This window comes from Leucopleurus acutus (genome assembly GCF_964270905.1).
Source record: "Leucopleurus acutus genome assembly, chromosome: 1".
Taxonomy (NCBI): Eukaryota; Metazoa; Chordata; class Mammalia; order Artiodactyla; family Delphinidae; genus Leucopleurus; species Leucopleurus acutus.
The window spans coordinates 85,451,562-85,470,791 of NC_139142.1; the positions used below are offsets into that span (position 1 = coordinate 85,451,562).

At 38.0% G+C, this 19,230-nt stretch overlaps 1 protein-coding gene across 1 annotated transcript in view; it reads right to left on the reverse strand.

The window, feature by feature from the left end:
- TTBK2 (tau tubulin kinase 2) overlaps positions 1-19,230 on the reverse strand; it is a gene marked incomplete at its 3' end in the record, with an annotated part of 103,752 nt that overhangs the window by 53,209 nt on the left and 31,313 nt on the right. Inside the window, exons 3-5 of the mRNA XM_082836032.1 lie at positions 17,214-17,287; positions 10,326-10,466; positions 8,725-8,829 (exon numbers count right to left, since the gene is read on the reverse strand). Coding sequence (XP_082692158.1) covers positions 8,725-8,829; positions 10,326-10,466; positions 17,214-17,287 — 320 coding nt within the window. The remainder of the gene's footprint in view (positions 1-8,724; positions 8,830-10,325; positions 10,467-17,213; positions 17,288-19,230) is intronic.

Sequence of the window (19,230 nt, forward strand, 5' to 3'; positions counted from 1 at the left end):
GAGAAAATATTCACAGATGATATGACCAATAGGGGTTAATATCCAAAATATATAAACAGCTCATTCAACTCAGTATCAAAAAAAAAACCCAATTAAAAAATAGGCAGAAAATCTGAATAGGTATTTTTCCAGAGAAGACATATAGATGGCCAAGAAGCACATGAAAAGACACTCAACACTGCTAATCATCAGGGAAATCCAAATCAAAACCACACCTGTTAGAATGGCTATCATCAAAAAGAACACATATAATAAATGTTGGTGAGGACAGGGAAGAAAGGGAACCCTCATACACTGTTAGTGGGAATGTAAATTGATGCAGCCACTATGAAAAATAGTCTGGAGATTCCAAAAAAAACTAAAAATAGCTCATAGACAATATGATCTAGAAATTCCACTCCTGGGTATATATCCAAAGAAAATGAAAACACTAATTCAAAAAGATACATGCACCTCAATGTTCATAGCAGCATTATTTACAATAGCCAAGATATAGAAGCACTCTAAGTGTCCATCAACTTATGAATAGATAAGGAAGATGTCACACACACACACACACACACACACACACACTGGAATATTACTCAGCCTTAAAAAGAATAAAATTTTACCACTTGCAACAACATGATGAACCTGAAGGGTATTATGCTTAGTGAAATAAATCATATAGAGAACGACAAATACTGTATGTTATCACTTATATGTGGAATCTAAAAAATGAAACAAACAAATGAATATAAAAAAACTGAAACAGGGGGCTTCCCTGGTGGCACAGTGGTTGAGAGTCCACCTGCCGATGCAGGGGACACGGGTTTGTGCCCCAGTCCAGGAAGATCCCACATGCTGTGGAGCGGCTAGGCCCGTGAGCCATGGTCTCTGAGCTTGCGCGTCCGGAGCCTGTGCTCCGCAACGGGAGAGGCCACAACAGTGAGAGGCCCGCGTACCGAAAAAAAAAAAAAGAAAAAAAAAAAAGAAACTGAAACAGACTTACAGACAAAGAGAATAAACTGTGGTTACCACTGGGGAGAAAAATGGGGAGGGGGTAAGACAGGGGTAGGTGATTAAGAGATACAAATTACTATATATAAAATAAATAAGCTAAAAGGAAGTATCATATAGCGCAGGGAATAGAGCCAATATTTTATAATAACTATGTAATAAAGAACTATGTAATAAAACCCTCAATGGAAATAAGAAAATAGATGAAATTCTGGAATGGTAACATTTAAAATTTTTTCTTAAGTAGGACACTATAGCCCTAGGCACTGGAAGTTTCAGCTGAATGGTTAAGGAGGAAGCAGCAAGAGAAAACATGGCATTCCAAGAGCTTAGACACAAAGGGCCAATGTAAGATGCCAGCTCAAGGGCTAAAGAAACTGAGGCATCCTCTAAACCAGGAGGGAAAACATGAACATGCAGATTCAAATCACTAAGTAAATAGAAGTTCAACTCCAAAACCGTATGGACCAAAGCACTGCAAATATATATACAGAGACACACACTACTCCTTTTTTTTTTTTTTGCAGTACGCAGGCCTCTCACTGTTGTGGCCTCTCCCATTGCGGAGCACAGGCTCCGGACGCGCAGGCTCAGCGGCCATGGCTCACAGGCCCAGCTGCTCTGCGGCATGTGGGATCTTCCCGGACCTGGGCACGAACCCGTGTCCCCTGCATTGGCAGGCGGACTCTCAACCACTGCGCCACCAGGGAAGCCCACAAGTCCTTTTTATCTCACATCCCTATTTGATACAACTAATACATCTTAAAGGTTATAGACAGTAGAGGCTCTCCCACGTGCCACAACTACTGATGCCTCCATGCCTAGAGCCCGTGCTCCGCAACAAGAGAAACCACCACAACGAGAAGCCCGCGCACTGCAACAAAGAGTAGCCCCCACTCACCGCAACTAGAGAAAGCCCGCACGCAGCAACGAAGACCCAACACAGCCAAAAATAAGTTAATAAATAAATAAATTCATAAAAAACAAACAAACAAAAAACAGTAGAGGCTCTCAAAACCAACCACATAAACAACTTGCTAGTATCGCTAGTGTAACAGATGGGATCCATCATTCCCTTTGTAATGCATTCTGACTGACAATCCTATATCATAAGTTTGGAAAAATAAATACACATTTATGTTTTGAGGGAGTTTCTCTGTGGTGATGGAATAGTTTTATATCCTGATTGGGCTGTTGGTTATATGAATCTACATGTGTGATAAAATTTCATATACCAACCCTCCCCTGAAAGGAAAAGTGTATGTAAAAAATAGTGAAATCTGACTCAGGTTTGTACTTGAGTTAATAATAGTATACCAATAACAGTTTCTTAGTTTTGACAACGTATTATGATTATGTAAGATATCATCATCGGGGGAAGCTAGGTGAAGGGTACATGATAACTGTACTATTTTACAACAGCTCCCTGAATCTGCTCCATACTCCAAAACAAGTACCCTCGGGCCTATAGAAGAAAGAAGAAAGCAAAGTAAGGGACTGGTTAATGCAAAATATAGAATGTAGGTTATGGCTGCAATGGCCACTATAATAGCAACTTAAAACTAAATGAAATTTAAAATTCAGTTCCTCACTTGCTCTGGCCACAATTCAAGTGCTCAATAGCCACATGTAGCCAGTGGCTACCATATAAGACAGTACACATACAGACACTTCCATCTTTGTGGTAAGCTCCATTGAAGGAGCTCGAAGAAGGAAAAGGGATGTGATCAGGAAGTGATCGACCCACAGAACACTTCTAAGGTGGTAATGAACTATTTCTTAACCTAGATGGAGGCCATGGATGTTTTGACATTCTTCCTTAAAATTTTTATATATGTTTTTTACACTCTTCTAGAATACACATAGCAAGGCAAAAAAAAAAAAAAGGAAATATTGGTTTTTGCAGATAACATGATGGCATACCTAGAGAATCCAAGCAACTCAATTCAAGTTTCTTAAAAGCAATAAATAAACAAAATTGTACTATATAAAAGAAATCTACCCAAGCAACTTTTGATTTTATATTAGTGGAACAATATAAGAAAATGATTTCAATCATAATTATGATCCAAAAAGTAAGAACGTAATTTTACTTGAGATTTAAGAGTTTTAAAGAAAATTATGAAATCCTACTGGCATAAAAACTCTAAAAGGAACTAGCTATTAACACATAAATAAAGGGAAAGTTAACTCCTTACACAGCCTGGGCTACATTCGACCACAATGATATTCCCTCTTTCTTCCATAGTGCTAACCTGACCCCAACCCTGGTTAAACTCAATTCATAGACGAAACTGTACCTGTAAACAAGCAGTTAAAAGTATATGGAGAAAAAGGATTGTACTGACAATCTTACCTTAAATTACCATCATACTCAAATGAGCTTTCAGCACAGCCCAGCAATCTATTATATTTTCCCAGTCAGTTTGCTCTCTCCCCTTCCATGATAACTATTTCACACGTGCTCTTCTCTCCTCAACCTCCAACACCATTTTGCACTCTCGGCAAAAGGCCTTGTCTCTTTCTTCACTGAGAAAATAAAAGCCATGAGAGAACTTCAACTTCCACCACCAAATCTAAATGCCTACCTGTATCTGTGTCCATTTATTCTACCTTTTCTCAGTTACAGTGGAAGAAGTGTTCTTGCTCTAATAATGGGCTACCCTCACCATTGTGCCAGGATTCCTTCCCCTAACAGCTTGCAAGAACTTGGCTCCTATGATTGTTCCTGCTCTGTCCTACATCATCAATTTTTTTCATGTCTCCTGGAGCACTACTAATATTAGAACACGAGCATGCTACAATAGCTGACGTTAAAAAAAAATAAACTAGGAAAGGAGGGAAGGATTTTACTTCCCTTACAACTACTGCCTTGTTTTACTTATATTCCCTTTCTCCACATCCTCTCCCCAACACTTTCTTTAACCTACTCCAATTAAGTTTTCATTGCTCTACAGAACCACTTTTATAAAAGTCACCAGTCACTTCCATCTTGCCAAATCCAGATGATCAGTTCTCAGTTCTCCTACCTTCCTTGACCTATCAGTAGCATCAGTAGCACCCCACACATTTGAAGCATTTTCTTCACTTGGCTCTCAAGATACCACACTCTCCTGATTTTCCTCCTACCTCACTAGCCAATCCTCCTCCCCACTGTTCTTTGCTAATTCATAGTTCTTTTCTATCCATTATCGAGTTGCTAAAGTGTCTCAACGGCTCAGACTCAGACCTCTCCTCTTTTCTAGCTATACCTTTTCCCTAGCTGATCTAACCTAGTTCCATTTTTTAAATTACCATTTATTTTTAAACATTGGGAGCAAATGATTCTTAAATTTATATTATCTCCATCCCTGATAATCTCCTTTGAGCTACAGATTACTATATCAAGTCAACTTCTTATTATTTCCATCTAGAATCTAAGAGCCATTTTAAACTTAACTTTTAGAAAACAGAACTTCCGGGGACTTCCCTAGTGGTGCAGTGGTTAAGAATCCGCCTGTCATTGCAGGGGACACGAGTTCGATCCCTGGTCTGGAAGGATCCCACATGCTGCAGAGCAACTAAGGCCATGCGCCACAACTACTGAGCCTGCACTCTAGGGCCCTCGAGCCACAATTACTGAAGCCCACGTGCCTAGAGCCTGTGCTCCGCAACAAGAGAAGCCACCACAATGAGAAGCCCGTGTACCGCAACGAAGTGTGGCCCGCGCTTACCGCAATTAGAGAAAGCCCATGCGCAGCAATGAAGACCCAATGCAGCCAAAAATTTAAAAATTTTTAAAATTAAAAAAAAAAAAACTGAGCTTTAAAAAAAAAAAGAGAACTTCCGTTTTTCCCTCATAAAACTTCCGTTTTCCCACACTTCAGCCTTCATCTCTATCATGGTTTCAGGACAAAAACTTAGAAGTCATTCTTGACTCTTCTTTTCCCTTCACATTTCAGTATCAAATCCAGAAGGAAGTCCTGTTAAATACGTCTTTAAAACATATCCTAAACATAAGCATTTTCCACATGTTCATTGTACCACCCTAATGCCCTAAGTCCCAGCCACCAGCAATGACCACTGGACCATGGCATTAGCCTTTTAACTTGTCTTTCTGATTCTACTCTTGCTCTCAATAGTCTCTTCTTCACAGAGTGATAAAAAAAAAAAAGTCCTAAGAATTGAAAAACTGCTATTCAGAATAGAAGTGGGATTCCAGAAATATATTCAAATCCAATACACTACATAGAAACTAATTTCTTTACCTGCCCAAATACCAATTAATACAAGAACATTGATAGAACTGAAGATAGTCTTCCACAATTTCAAGGCACTTAAATTCTCATGTGGCTAAGTTTTAAATATAACCTACTTCTGTATATAACTCTATAGTTAGCTTATTGACAGAGCATGTAACATATTATGCAACAACCCTGCTTCCTATCACACTTAGAATAAAATCCATCTCTTGGCAAAATCATTCACATTCTGGGGCCTACCAACCTCCTAAACTCGTCTCTCTCCACTTACCCACCACACTATGCTATGCCATGCTACAGCCACAGTGGCCTCCCCACTTTTCCTTGAATATACCAAACTTACTCTGCCTCAGTCTCTGCACTTGCTGCTCCCTTTGCCTGGAGCACTCTCTTTCCAGAAAATCACACAGCCTGCTCTCATACTTCATTCAACTCTCAACTAAATACCTCCTTAGAGAAGTCTTTTCTAACTAATACCTCTAAAATAGTCTCCTAGCCTCACTGCCCATCACTCTCTATGTCAATACCCTGCTTTCTGCTGTTTTTTTTTGTAGAATTTATCACAATCTAAAATTATGTATTTATTTGTATATTATCTGTCTTCACCACTAAAATATAACCTCCATAAGAACCTCATTTTGGTCTGCTGTTCACTGCTGCAGTCCCAGCACCTAGATCCATGCCTCACACATAATCTGTGCTCATTTAATAAGTGTTTTATAAGTGAATAAATAATAACCTCATAATATTCTAAAAACTAAAAAAAAAAAGATACTTGGAATAGAAATGAGACTCCAGAAATATATTCAAGTCTAATAAGCTGCACTGGACCCAAATTCATCACCTGCCTTGCTATCTATTAATGCAAGACCTTCACTGGAACCAAAAAGATTGTCTTATAATTTCTAGGTGCTTAAATTTTCATGTGCCTATATTTTAAATATAATTTACATTTATTGTATACAGTCTGTTATTATATAGTTATTAGCTCATTCAAAACCAGTGTTTCAACTTCTGTGCAACTAATCTGCTAGAAATGAAAATCATAGTCAGTACCAAGTTGAAACAAAAAGTATAAAAGTAGACATTATAACACAACATTGTATCAACTATACTTCAATTAAAAAATAAATTTTAAAAAAAAGTAGACATTAAAGAACTGTAGGGGGAGATCAACTGCCAGTATGACAATATGAGGAGCTCTAACGACCTTCTCCCCAGTAAAACTGGTAAAAACAATTTAAAAAAATAACCATAGCCTCTGGAAATGGTCCTTCAAGCAAGCAACAAATGATGAAACAGCTATTTCATATTCATGAAAAGTCAGTAAGAAAAGCTAGAGTCTACGGTATTTGAACCAAAACCGCTCCCCCTCCTTCCTCTCTTCCAGATCAGCAGGGGTGGCTCCACTCCAGGATGCTGCAGCCGAGAACACAGGGCTCCTTCCTTCCCCAGTTCCGAGCCAGAGGGCTTTCTTCGTGTAGGAGCAGGACTTCAGCATTTCTCATCTTCTCCCAGCTGCCTGTTGCTGACGAGGCTGTCATGGGCAAGCGTGGTACAGAGGTGGAAGCCCCTTTCTTGCACCCAGCTTCCACTCATGGAATGAAGGCTCTACCGTGGGCATGATGTGCTGAAAATACTGGGGCCCCAAAAGCCCTTCACCTGGCTCATGAAGCAGTGGTTCCATGCCAGGAGAGTCAAGCCAAGAGACCTCAGGCTACTGTCCTGATCTCAACCAGAGGGCCCTGCTCCCAAGAGAGGATGTCACTCAGAGAGAAGTCTGCCATAGTCCTCACCCCCAACTCCAGAGCCCTCGGTCAGAGATTTTGTCTGCGGACAGAAGAACGCCGTAAAAAAGTTTATCTCCCAATCTCTTCCCAAAGGAACTTATTTCATTTGCAACAGTGAAGTTAATTAAACTTAAGACCCTCTCATTAATAGTGGAGGTTATAGTACAGAGAATTGGGAGGATTTGTGGATCTGAGGATACAGCCTAGACCACAGGCTGGCCAGGTGAGAACCAGGGGAACAAGACAGGTGGGGAGCCCGTCTGGGGTCAGAACAAACATCAAACTATAACCTCAGAAGGAAATTCCCTGCCAGTCCAGTGGTTAGGACTCTGTGGTCTCAGTGCTGAGGGCCCAGGTTCAATTCCTGGTCAGGGAACTAACCCTGCAGCAGCGGCCAAAAAACCCCCAAACTATTCCATTTTAGGAGCCACAATTTGATTGGATTAGTCTGTCAAGGAATGTACGTCTTGGGGCACTGTTTTAAGCAACACAGCAATCAGCCAGCAATCAGCAGGTTTAATAACTGGATGTGGTCAGAAAAAGTGTGGAGGAGAGCCCTACCAGTACCACTGTCATTCCAGGGTGACGATGGGCAGACCTAAAGCTGCACCTCCCTGAGGGGCAACAAGAGAGACTTAACAGGGCTTCCCTGGTGGCGCAGTGATTGAGAGTCTGCCTGCCAATGCGGGGGATGTGGGTTCGAGGCCTGGTCTGGGAGGATCCCACGTGCCGCGGAGCAACTGGGCCCGTGAGCCACAGCTACTGAGCCTGCGCGTCTGGAGCCTGTGCTCCGCAACAAGAGAGGCCGCGACAGTGAGAGGCCCGTGCACCGCGATGAAGAGTGGCCCCTGCTCGCCGCAACTAGAGAAAGCCCTTGCACAGAAATGAAGACCCAACACAGCCAAATAAATAAATAAATTTATTTTTAAAAAAAAGAGAGAGAGACTTAACACTATGTGCTGGGATGGGGGGAAGGATAAAATAATCTAGTCAGTCACTAAACATATAAATAAGCAAATAACACTAACAAGTCCTGGAAGGGAGGACCAGTACCCAGAATTGCTATAATATATTATCTAAAATGTCCAGTTTCCAACAACAAAAAAATATAAGACATGCAAAGAAACAGGAAAGTGTGACCCATACATGTAAAAAAAAAAAGTAGGCAACAGAAACTGACTATAAGAATGACTACATTCTTCTCCTGTTGGATATAACAGGAGAAGATTTCAAAGTAGGCATTATAAATATGTTCAAAGAAATAAAGGAAAGCTTTCCTTACTTAAAGAAGTAAGGAAAGTGTAATTACAATGCCATACCAAATAGAGAATATCACTAAAGAGAAATTTTTAAAAAGAACCAAATGGAAATTCTGGGTATGAAAAATATGGTAACTGAAATAGAAGTACAGGATGTACAGAGACTCAGACTGCAAAAAAGACCCTTGATGCTAAAGTGGTAATGTGTGTCCTTATAAGACCACTCTAAATCTGCATCTAATGTACATGTTTTTAAAAGCCACAACTCTCAATAATAAAATTAATTAACACCATCTATAAAGTAATCATAAAATCTATATGATACTTCTTGGATGACATCCGTTCTGATACACAATTAGCATTTCTTTAAAAAGCGTGACACTATAAATAATAAGTTAATTCCCAAATATTTAATAATAACATGAAAAATCTTACTGGTCTGACGTCACCACAGGAATTGGTAAATTGTCGAGCCAAGCCAAAATCAAGCATGTAACATTTCCTACAAGTACTAGGAAAGCGACCCATGGCAAAGTTTGACTAGAAAAATAAAGAAGGAAAATATACATATTATTATTATACTTAGCCCTTATACCTTATCCTTCCTCTATTTTAATTCTTCTATTTAAACTCTATATAATACACATGTCCCAAATATACTATTCTAGCCAATGACGTTTACTGGATATTAATACATAATTTTGCTGTTGGTTCTATTAATGCCTAGAATTAGGTGAACTTTGAGCAACAAAAAATTTATGTGACTATAAATTTACATAAAACACAACACTGACTTAACTGGAATCAGTACTCTAAGTTCCTTGAAATTCTAGTCTAAGTCACTACTTACTTTTTAAAATGGGAGGAACGAGGAGTGAGCAAAATAGAATACATAGTTCAGAAATTGAAATGAATTTCCTATAAGCATCATGAACCTGAATTTCACTACATGTAAAAATTAAAATACAATTCAAGGACACATTTCAAAACAGACTTAAGGAAAATACACTCTGCATTCTTCCCTTAATAAAAATAAATGTAACATTAAATGACCACAAACTTGCAAAGGTAGGTATATAAGGGAATTTTTCTTTTTAAAGTCAAAAGTCAAATTGTTATAGAATTGTTAGCTTTTATTTTAAAATACTGTTTTATTTTAAAATACTGTTCTACTTAGGGAGCTTTCTAATCAAAATGGAAACTCTTCAATCACCATGGTTCTCAAATAATGACGTTTAACTTGACATAAAAATAAAAGCAGGAGAAATCTATGTTACATTAAGTCTGACTCAACTATGTTAATTTTAGTTGGCATTTTCATGTAAACTGTTTAATTTTATAAATCATGTAGCAACAGATAGAAATAATTTTCAACTGCAACAACCAACATATGATAAATTTATAGTAAATACAGCATATCAGAAATGGGTCATTTCTCCTTGTAATACAAAAACCAAGAAAGAGAAAATAAAGACATATTTCACAGTTACAGAAATGACAATTTCTAAGAAAAGACAGAATAGAAAAAAATACTATATATTGGCACTGTAGCACTCAGGAGAAAAATCAAGCTCCTTCATAATTGATGGTTTCTTATAAGTATAATTTGTCACTTGAGAAATAGTTCAAAGAACACAATGCCAACATCTAAAAGCAACATATGTATATATTTTTAACCAATATCAGGAAAAAGAAATCCAAAGAATAACTATTAATTTAGGTGTAAGGCTAAGTAACTGCCAATGTTAACACATATATTAATAACAGTGAACCATTAATAATTTTTAATTTGGCTGCTGAGCAACATTTTCATTGTATGAGAAAAGCTCTTTATTATAAGTTATAGTTTGTAATTATCATTTTTTTTCATTAAAAGGCAAGTTACATGTACTTTAAGTTTACATCTTTGCCACAGAAATTAAAATACTACCTTGTATTTAATATAGAAAGCTACATTTGTAATTTACTGTGTCCCATCATAAGATTAAGAGTACCAAGCAAACTCATTCTGTGATCTGGAGGAAAAGGCTCCCTACCGGTTTGATGTCTCGGTGCAAGAATCCCACAGAATGGATGCTCTCAATAGACTCCAGAATCTGTCTACCCAACCGAAGAGTAGTGCTAATGGTGAATGTGCCCCGCGACTGGCTACGGCGTAGATCCGCCAGATTCCGACCCTGTGGAAACCAAATAAACACTTTCAAGTACTGTACTAAATGTATAAGAGAAGAGTAGAGAATTGCTCATTTACCATTAAAAAATATTTTGACTGAAATAGCAAGGATTTTACCTGAATCATGAGCCTCTCACTCAAGAGAAGAGATTCTCTTAAGATAATGCATGAACATTTCGGAGAAATTTAAGAATAACCAAAGTTTTTTTTTTAACATATTATGTTTCTTTTTAACTTTTTTTTTCTGAATGAAGAATTCTTTAAATTCTATAGAACTTCACAATTTTCTAAAGTTTCATACATGATTTCATATAATGCCATAATAACCCTTTTTAAAAATCTCCTATCCCTACACTGCCCCTACCCCCTCTCTCCCCGCTCCCCACTGGTAACCACTAGTTTGTTCTCTATATCTGTGAGTCTGCTTCTTTTTGGTTTTATTCACTAGTTTATTGTATTTTTTAGATTCCACATATAAGTGATATCATACAGTATTTGTCTTTGTCTATTCTACGTCTATAATATGTTTCTGAGTCATCACGTTTCCTTTGTCACTGATGTTATAACAAAATATAGTCTTGATTACTTAAAAAAGATATATACGGGCTTCCTTGGTGGCGCAGTGGTTGGGAGTCTGCCTGCCGATGCAGGGGACACGGGTTCGAGCCCTGGTCTGGGAAGATCCCACATGCCACGGAGCAACTGGGCCCGTGAGCCACGACTACTGAGCCTGCGCGTCTGGAGCCTGTGCTCCGCAACAAGAGAGGCTGCAACAGTGAGAGGCCCGCGCACCGCGATGAAGAGTGGCCCCTGCTTGCCGCAACTAGAGAAAGCCCTTGCACAGAAATGAAGACCCAACACAGACAAAAAATAAATTAATTAATTAAAAAAAAAAAGCTTTAAGAAAAAAGATATATACACAGGGAAGTAATTCCTCATTATTGCCTAACATATTCCTATACAAACTACTTAATTTTTCTGTGTCACAGTTTCCTTATAAAATGGGGCCCATAATACCTACCTTACACTGTTTTGTAAGGATTAAACAAGATCCATGTAGTGTTTAGAATACTGTCTGGCACACACTAGGTACTCAATAAATGCTAATTACTGTTATTATAAATAAAAATGATATGAAACAAACACTCGATTACTTATAGCAGTAGATAAAAGCAATGATTTTATCTAGCTTGTGCCAGATGTATTACATTCATGACTGTATTTAGTCCTTAGCACCCTAAACAGAAGTTATTCCTGTTTTACAGATGAGGAAACTGAGGCTCAGAGACTTTAAATAATTCTGACCTGTTAAGGTAAAACTGTTCTTCAAATCTAAGTCTGTTTGACTGGAAAGTGTTCTTTTTCCACTGCACAGTGCTGCTCTACCCAGAAGATTCCTCATTGCATAGGTTTCAAACAAGCAATCTGATGAGAAGAGCAGGCTAGGATGCTGCAGTTCCACCTCCCAAAGAATGGAAACTGGCTCCTATATCACAAGGGAATTTTAAACATCCTAATCTTTCTATACCCAAAATTTTATAGTGTATGTTTGGGATTAATACCACTAATACCATTACCTCAACTAAAGACAGTTAATTCACTTCTGAAAAAGTAATAAATTCTTAAGTGACTTAAATACCATTTAAAATAAAATATTAAATAGTAATCAAGTAATACAAAAGTTGAAAAGTTACAGAAAAGTCAGGAGCCTTTAATACTTCATATCCTCTTTAAAAATGAGGTTTTCCCACAGCATTAATTGGTAGTTAACTTTTTTATTATTTTTTAATGTTAGTGGAATTTATTTTATTGTTCTCTACATCCTCAGCAAATGTAAAATGACTGATAATCTAGGGCAATGAGTTTTATAATCCCATGAGGTCATGTACCTAATAACTTTTATTAGCATTTCAATAATTTTTTCCTTGAAAAATCAGTATTTTGACTGCCAAATATATACCTAAGGTAATACTGGAACTTTATTTGTAAACAAATTCTGCCATCATAAAAGTTTTTGAAAGGAAATCATTTAAAGTGTATTTATGATATTAGTAATGCTTTTTAAATTTTAACATCTTTTAAAACATAAATCTAAGGTATCAATTAACAAAATCTGAGAAGATAAAAACAAAGCTGGCAAGGGTATGGGGAAAAGAATTATTAACATGGTACATACATGCAGGTTGATCCACCAAATTATACTTCAGGCTATATATTACAGGTGATTATTATTTGTTATAGATAAAAACTTAAAACAATCTATACATCCATCAATAAATGAAATGGTTAAATAAATTATGGTTCAGTCATCTTACTGACTGTTATGCAGCCACTAAAAAAAGAATGAACTCTCATATACCTATCCATCACCCAGAATTAACAATTATCAATTAACAGCCAATCTTGTTTCATCTGTTATCCACTCCTCCCCTCCCCCTATGCAACACACAACATCTCCCTTCCTACACACATATACTGGATTATTCTCATGTAAATTCTAACCATATCATTTCATCCACATATATTAGGCAAAGAGATGAAAATATAAAATCAAAGAAGTTACATGCCAGCAATTCTATCGCCACAAAATCAAAGAAGTTACATGCCAGCAATTCTATCGCCACAAATTTGAACTGGAAATATCAGTATGAACTATGATATATTTTTTCTTTAAAAAAAAAAATCCTGAACCTATCCACTTGAAAAGAATTTAAAACAATGACCAACCCAACTGCAGCAGGCACCCATAGCATCTAGACTGTCATCTCTAAATACCATTTATCATTAAGAGGAATCAGAAAGTAAGTATGCTATCAAGGTTCCCTACTGAGGAACCAACTCATTATTCTGAAAACTTTTAAATAAAAGAATCAAACATTAGTCCTTCCCTTCTGTGTGAAATGTACCTTAGGATAACCTGATAGTTGGTGGAGTGCTTTTTAAAGAATTCCAGCTAATAAAGAAGAAATTATAAAATTACAACAGTGTTATTTGCAACCCCACTGAAGTAATGAATCTAGGCAGTGGTTACTAATGGGTTGATAAAACCTAAAAGAAAAATCACTGGGAACTTTAAAATGGATGGAGAGGCTGATGGCCCTGAAACCTCACTGATCAATCTTAACATAACTAAAAGAGAGACCACCAGACACTGCCTACTGGTGTGATATAAATAGGAAGCACACAACCCACCTCTGAAGTATTCTAGCCAAATAAAACAAAAGTGGAATCTGATCTAATCACAAGTTTATAGAAAATACAGGGGACAGAAGAACATGTTAAATATCACCACATGGAGACAATCAGCAAAATCCAGAATATGGAAACTTCTGCATGATGAATGACTCTGTTTTTATCAATGACAATACAAACAACAAAAAGAAAACTGTAAGAAAAAAATGAGAGGGAACCTAAAGATTAAAAGAGGCTTAAGAGATATGTATGCACAAAATACAATGTGTGAACCTTGTCTGGAACCAGATTCAAGTAAAACAAATATAAAAAATAATAATAAGGGAGAGAAACAATCAAGAAAATCTAAAGATTGACTTGATAATTGATGTTATTAAGATACTATTGTGCATTATGGTTAACAGTGGGAAAAAAAGAATCCTTGACTCTTAGAAATATATATTGATATACTTACAGATAAAATATGCCTTGGATTTTCTTTGAAATTATCTGGGGAAGGAGAGGAAAGGGAGACTACACCTCAGATAAGACTGGCCATTTTTTTTTTTTTTTCAGTACGCGGGCCTCTCACTGCTGTGGCCTCTCCCGTTGCGGAGCACAGGCTCCGGACGCGCAGGCTCAGCGGCCACGGCTCACGGGCCCAGCCGCTCCACGGCATGTGGGATCTTCCCGGACCGGAGCACGAACCCGTGTCCCCTGCATCGGCAGGCGGACTCCCAACCACTGCGCCACCAGGGAAGCCCAAGATTGGCCATATATTGATGATGACTGAAGCTGGGTGGTGAGTACATAGATATTCATTATACTATTCGCTCTACTTTTATGTTTAATTTTTCCACAACAATAAAAAGTTTCAAAATATATAGCAGTTGGGCTTCCCTGGTGGCACAGTGGTTGGGAGTCCACCTGCCGATGCAGGGGAGACGGGTTCGTGCCCCGGTCCGGGAAGATCCCACATGCCGCAGAGCAGCTGGGCCTGTGAGCCATGGCCGCTGAGCCTGCGCGTCCGGAGCCTGTGCTCCGCAATGGGAGAAGCCACAACAGTGAGAGGCCCGTGTACCCCCCCCCCCCCCACACACACACAAATATATATATATATATATACACATATATATATATGTATATATAATATATATAGCAGTCCTGATGTTAGGCAATCTAGATCCACATCTGTACTGGTTACAGGCATTTTTTGCCCCTTCCTAGGTGATATGCCTATCACAAAATATCACCCTTTGGCTATACTAAGGATGATCATGTAAAGCCTCAATAGTGACAGGATATGAAATGAGACCTGGCCAAGGTCTTCCTAGTAGAAATGAGAAAAGAAACATGTGTGACTGCTTGAACCCTATTAGATTTCAGACCCATTTTAATGGTAAATAGCTAGAATTTCTACAAGAGAAACAGGATTATTCCTTAAAAATTTTAACAGCAGATATTATATAATTGAATTGCCAGGAGGAAAAGACTGAAGTTAACTTCAGAACAATGAGGGTTTTTAGAAAAAATTAGAAATGTCAGTGAGGAGCTGGGTCTGAGCATATATATTTTATTAAAATATATGTGGGAAACCCCAGCAGCCATCTTCAGTATGTCAAATAAGAGAAAGAACCCTTGAACAGTTATAACAGCTTTAGTCTTGCCTCAAATCAAGTCAACCATAACTGTAGGGATGGGAGGTTAATGGTGGGTTAATTTCCGCATGACAGGAAAGAATACAGCATGCAAGTCAAATTGAAAGGTTCTTGTATGGGTCCATAGGCGCTTGCCAAAGGTCACAAAAGCCATCGTTATCTGATATACACCAGCCTCCTTAGTTCTCCCAGACTAAGAGCCTTCCCATTTCCAGAAAGTGAGATTAAGGTTAAGTGCAAATAGAATAAAACCAAGTATATGCTAGGACTGAGAGAGAGACTGCAGACTAAAAAAGACTGTCCATGTTCTCCAGTCAGTAGTAGCCTAAAGACAAAAATAGTTTTATTGTGCCAAGAATATTGGCCTCAGGCTTCCATCAAGTCCTAACACCCATCAAGTTAGTCAGTCTCAGGCAAACCACAAACCTCCTTGAGCTTAAGTCTCTTCATTTGCAAAATGGGGATAAAATCTGTCCTATCCTCTTCAGGGGATATGAAAAGGATCAAATAAGATGCATGATAAATCCAGAAGAAAACTATAAAATAGCATACAAAAAGTTATATTATTATTGGTCAAAGTGAAAGACAGAATGGTCCATACTAATGACCTAAAAAGATACAGGGATAGCTACTTCAAGAAACAAAACTATGCTGGCTCAAGAGTAGTGAATCACACGATTCAAAGACTTTAAGGCTACAGTCTGCAGGGAGATTAATATCTATAGATCTAAATCAAATGCTGAAGGATAGCTGAGGGAAACAAAAAAAGAAGAGGAAGAAGTTAGGCCAGGATCTATGTCTCTGAAATCACTACTATGTAGCTAAGTTGAAAAAATAAATAAATAAAAGAACCAAATGCCTAAAACAAACTTTGCTAAAGATGAAGTGAGGACCCTAAACTAGGCAGCAAAGTGAACCATGGCCTTTATTTTATTTTATTTTTTTATTATTTATTTTGGCTGTGTTGGGTCTTTGTGGCTGCAAGTGGGCTTTCTCAAGTTGGAGCGAGCGCAGGCTATTCTTCATTGTGGTGCGCGGGCTTTCTCATTGTGGTGGCTTCTCTTGTTGCAGAGCATGGGCTCTATGGCGCACAGGCTTCAGTAGTTGCAGCACGCAGGCTCAGTAGTTGTGGCACACGGGCTTAGTTGCTCTGTGGCATATGGGATCTTCCTGGACCAGGGATCGAACCAGTGTCCCCTGCATTGGCAGGCAGATTCTTAACCACTGCACCACCAGGGAAGTCCCTGAACCATGGGTTTTACACATAGTCACACAAAGTCACCTGATGGTGACTACAGGTTCAGAGCTGTGTGTGTGTGTGTGTGTGTGTGTGTGTGTGTGTGTGTTCATTCAGGGGCAGAGGCAGTGTCAGAGAGAATGGGGTGATTTCTCTCTTCTCCTTGTTGTAGTCATTACTTCAATGCTCCCTTTCTGAATTTCTTGCATCTGCTACCCAACCCAACTCCACTTTCCATCTAAAGGATAGGGGAACAGAGCTATGTTAATGATAAAGAGAAAGAGGAATGGCATTTCTCCTCTATCTCATCTTATTTTTAAATTTTCAAGCAGTCAAGGTTGATACTTGTGAAAATGGAAAACTAGAGCCCTTAAGGTAGTGAAAGGTGGAGAAGGAAGGGACAGGGACAGGACAAAACTCATATTATATCCAGCAATCCATGTGGGGATCAAAAACTTTGCAATGATGACAATCAATGAAGATATGCATCAACTAAATAGTTGACAGAGACAACCCTTCCACCTTTGGAAAAATCTGTTATCAGGTCTGTTTAAAGTTCCATCTGCGTAGTATAAAACATTCTGAGATGATACCAAGAATGTTGTTAATTTTATTCATATCTACTATAATTAGGTATTTTGATCAAAACTGGACAGTTTTAAGATACATTTTCAAAGTAACCTACCTGCAACTGCATGACCACGTAGTTGAATCGATCATTCCTCCCACAGCCAATAAATCTACAAACATGGTCTTTCCCTGGATAAAAGAAAGAAAGAAAGAAGATAGTAGAAAAGGTTATACTATAGTTTCTCTTCTTAAAAATTAGTAATTTGTTTTTCTGTATAGTATTTTATGATCGAATGTAAAGGACCTATCTTAAGAACCTTAAGGACAGGAAATTAGTATTATTCAAATTTTCTACCCATCTCTCTCCATATCCTACACTGCTCTTTCTGTAGTCAAATAAATGTTTACTAAATGAATAAATAAACAAGTAAATGAGGGAACAAATGAATGATAATTTATTTAGGAAGGAAAGAATTAAGAGGTCATTTCAGATCAACTTGCCCAGACATGATACATCTGAAAGCACGGAAGAGCGATAAATAAGAACTATGTTAGGAATATAAACCCTGAATTTTAGATATGGTCTGCCATTCACCATTATAGACTCAGTGAGTCCCTTCATCTTTCTGGGCCTTATTGATTTGGATTTGCTCAGCGGTTTTCAACCTGAGTTCCACATGTGAAATCCAAGGAGCTGCTAGTGGCTAGAATGCAGAGGGAAGCAGAGATGGAGCAGACAGAGGCTAGGGTCCTGCCCCTGATTCAGCAAAAGCAAACAAAGGTGCTAAAAGAGGATCAGGACTGGTGGATTCCAGGGCCAGAAGAGGGAATCAGGCTGGAGAACAGTTAATGAAGGGAGGGAGAATAGAATGAGATGATGCTGGAGAAACAGGCAGGCACCAAATCCAGAAGGGTCTTGGACTCCACGATAAGGAATCTGAACCATATGTATAAGTCAATATTTTCCAACCCTGGCTGCTTATCAAAATCATCTGGAAAACTTTTTGAAAACTCCCAAACTTTATACTGATTCAGAATCTGTGGCGGAAGATACAGGATATGAGCTTTCAAAAGTTCTCTAAATGACCCAAAAGCAGACAGGCCATGGATGATTTTGAAACATCCAGGTATTTGGAAACTACTGCTGTGTAGTGAGAAGCATCTAAAAGATAAACACTTAAAACATTCCATTTTAGAACATCACTATGGTAGCAATGAGGAAGATCGACTACAGAGAGCTCAAATATGGAGGCAGAATGGTCACTCTGCTGACAGTTACATCTCAAATACAGTAATATCTCAAGAGAAAAAATAAGGGTTTGAACCTTTTTTTTGAATCTTATGTATTATAGATAGATTAAAAAATAGGATAAATCTGAGAGATACTAAAGATATAGTTTTTGACTAGAAATTGGCACAAGTAAAAGTTGTACCAAAATAAGAGAATATAGTAGGTTGCATAGATTTTAAGGGATATCAGAATGTTGAGTTTGAGGACAACCAGTTGAATTCAGTAGACAACTGTAATTTCAAGCCTGGCGCTGAGACAAAAAGCTGAACTCCAGAAATACATTGGGGAAGGATTGGTTCATGGAAGGCAGATGGAACTACAAACATAAATGGAAGATTTCCAAGTTGAAAGAATAAATAATGAGAAGAAAAGAAACCGAAGAACAGAATTCTACAAAATGAACCATTTAAAGCATGAGCAGAAATAAAAGAGCCCATGAAGGAAACAGTAACAGCCTGAGAGCAAACTATAAGAAATGGATATAGATCACAGAATCCAAAGGAGAAGAGCATTTTAAGGTGGAGGTGGCCAGTGACAAATACTATAGAAAGGCTGAGAAGTGCTCATTAATATAAAAAATTAGGAAGTCACTGGTGAGTGGAAAGGGCAGAATCTAGTCTATAATGGGTTAAAGAGTAAATGGAACATGAGACAATGAGGGCAATCTTTGAATAAGCTTGCCTAAAAAGAGAGGAAGTCACAGACCAAGAGCTAGAATGACAAATTTTGATAGACTGTTAAGAAATACATCCCAACAATCAAAAAGAATTAGTCCACTGACTGATTTAAAATATAAATACAGTCCAGATTTAATTTAGTTTATAATTCCACACTTCTCTTT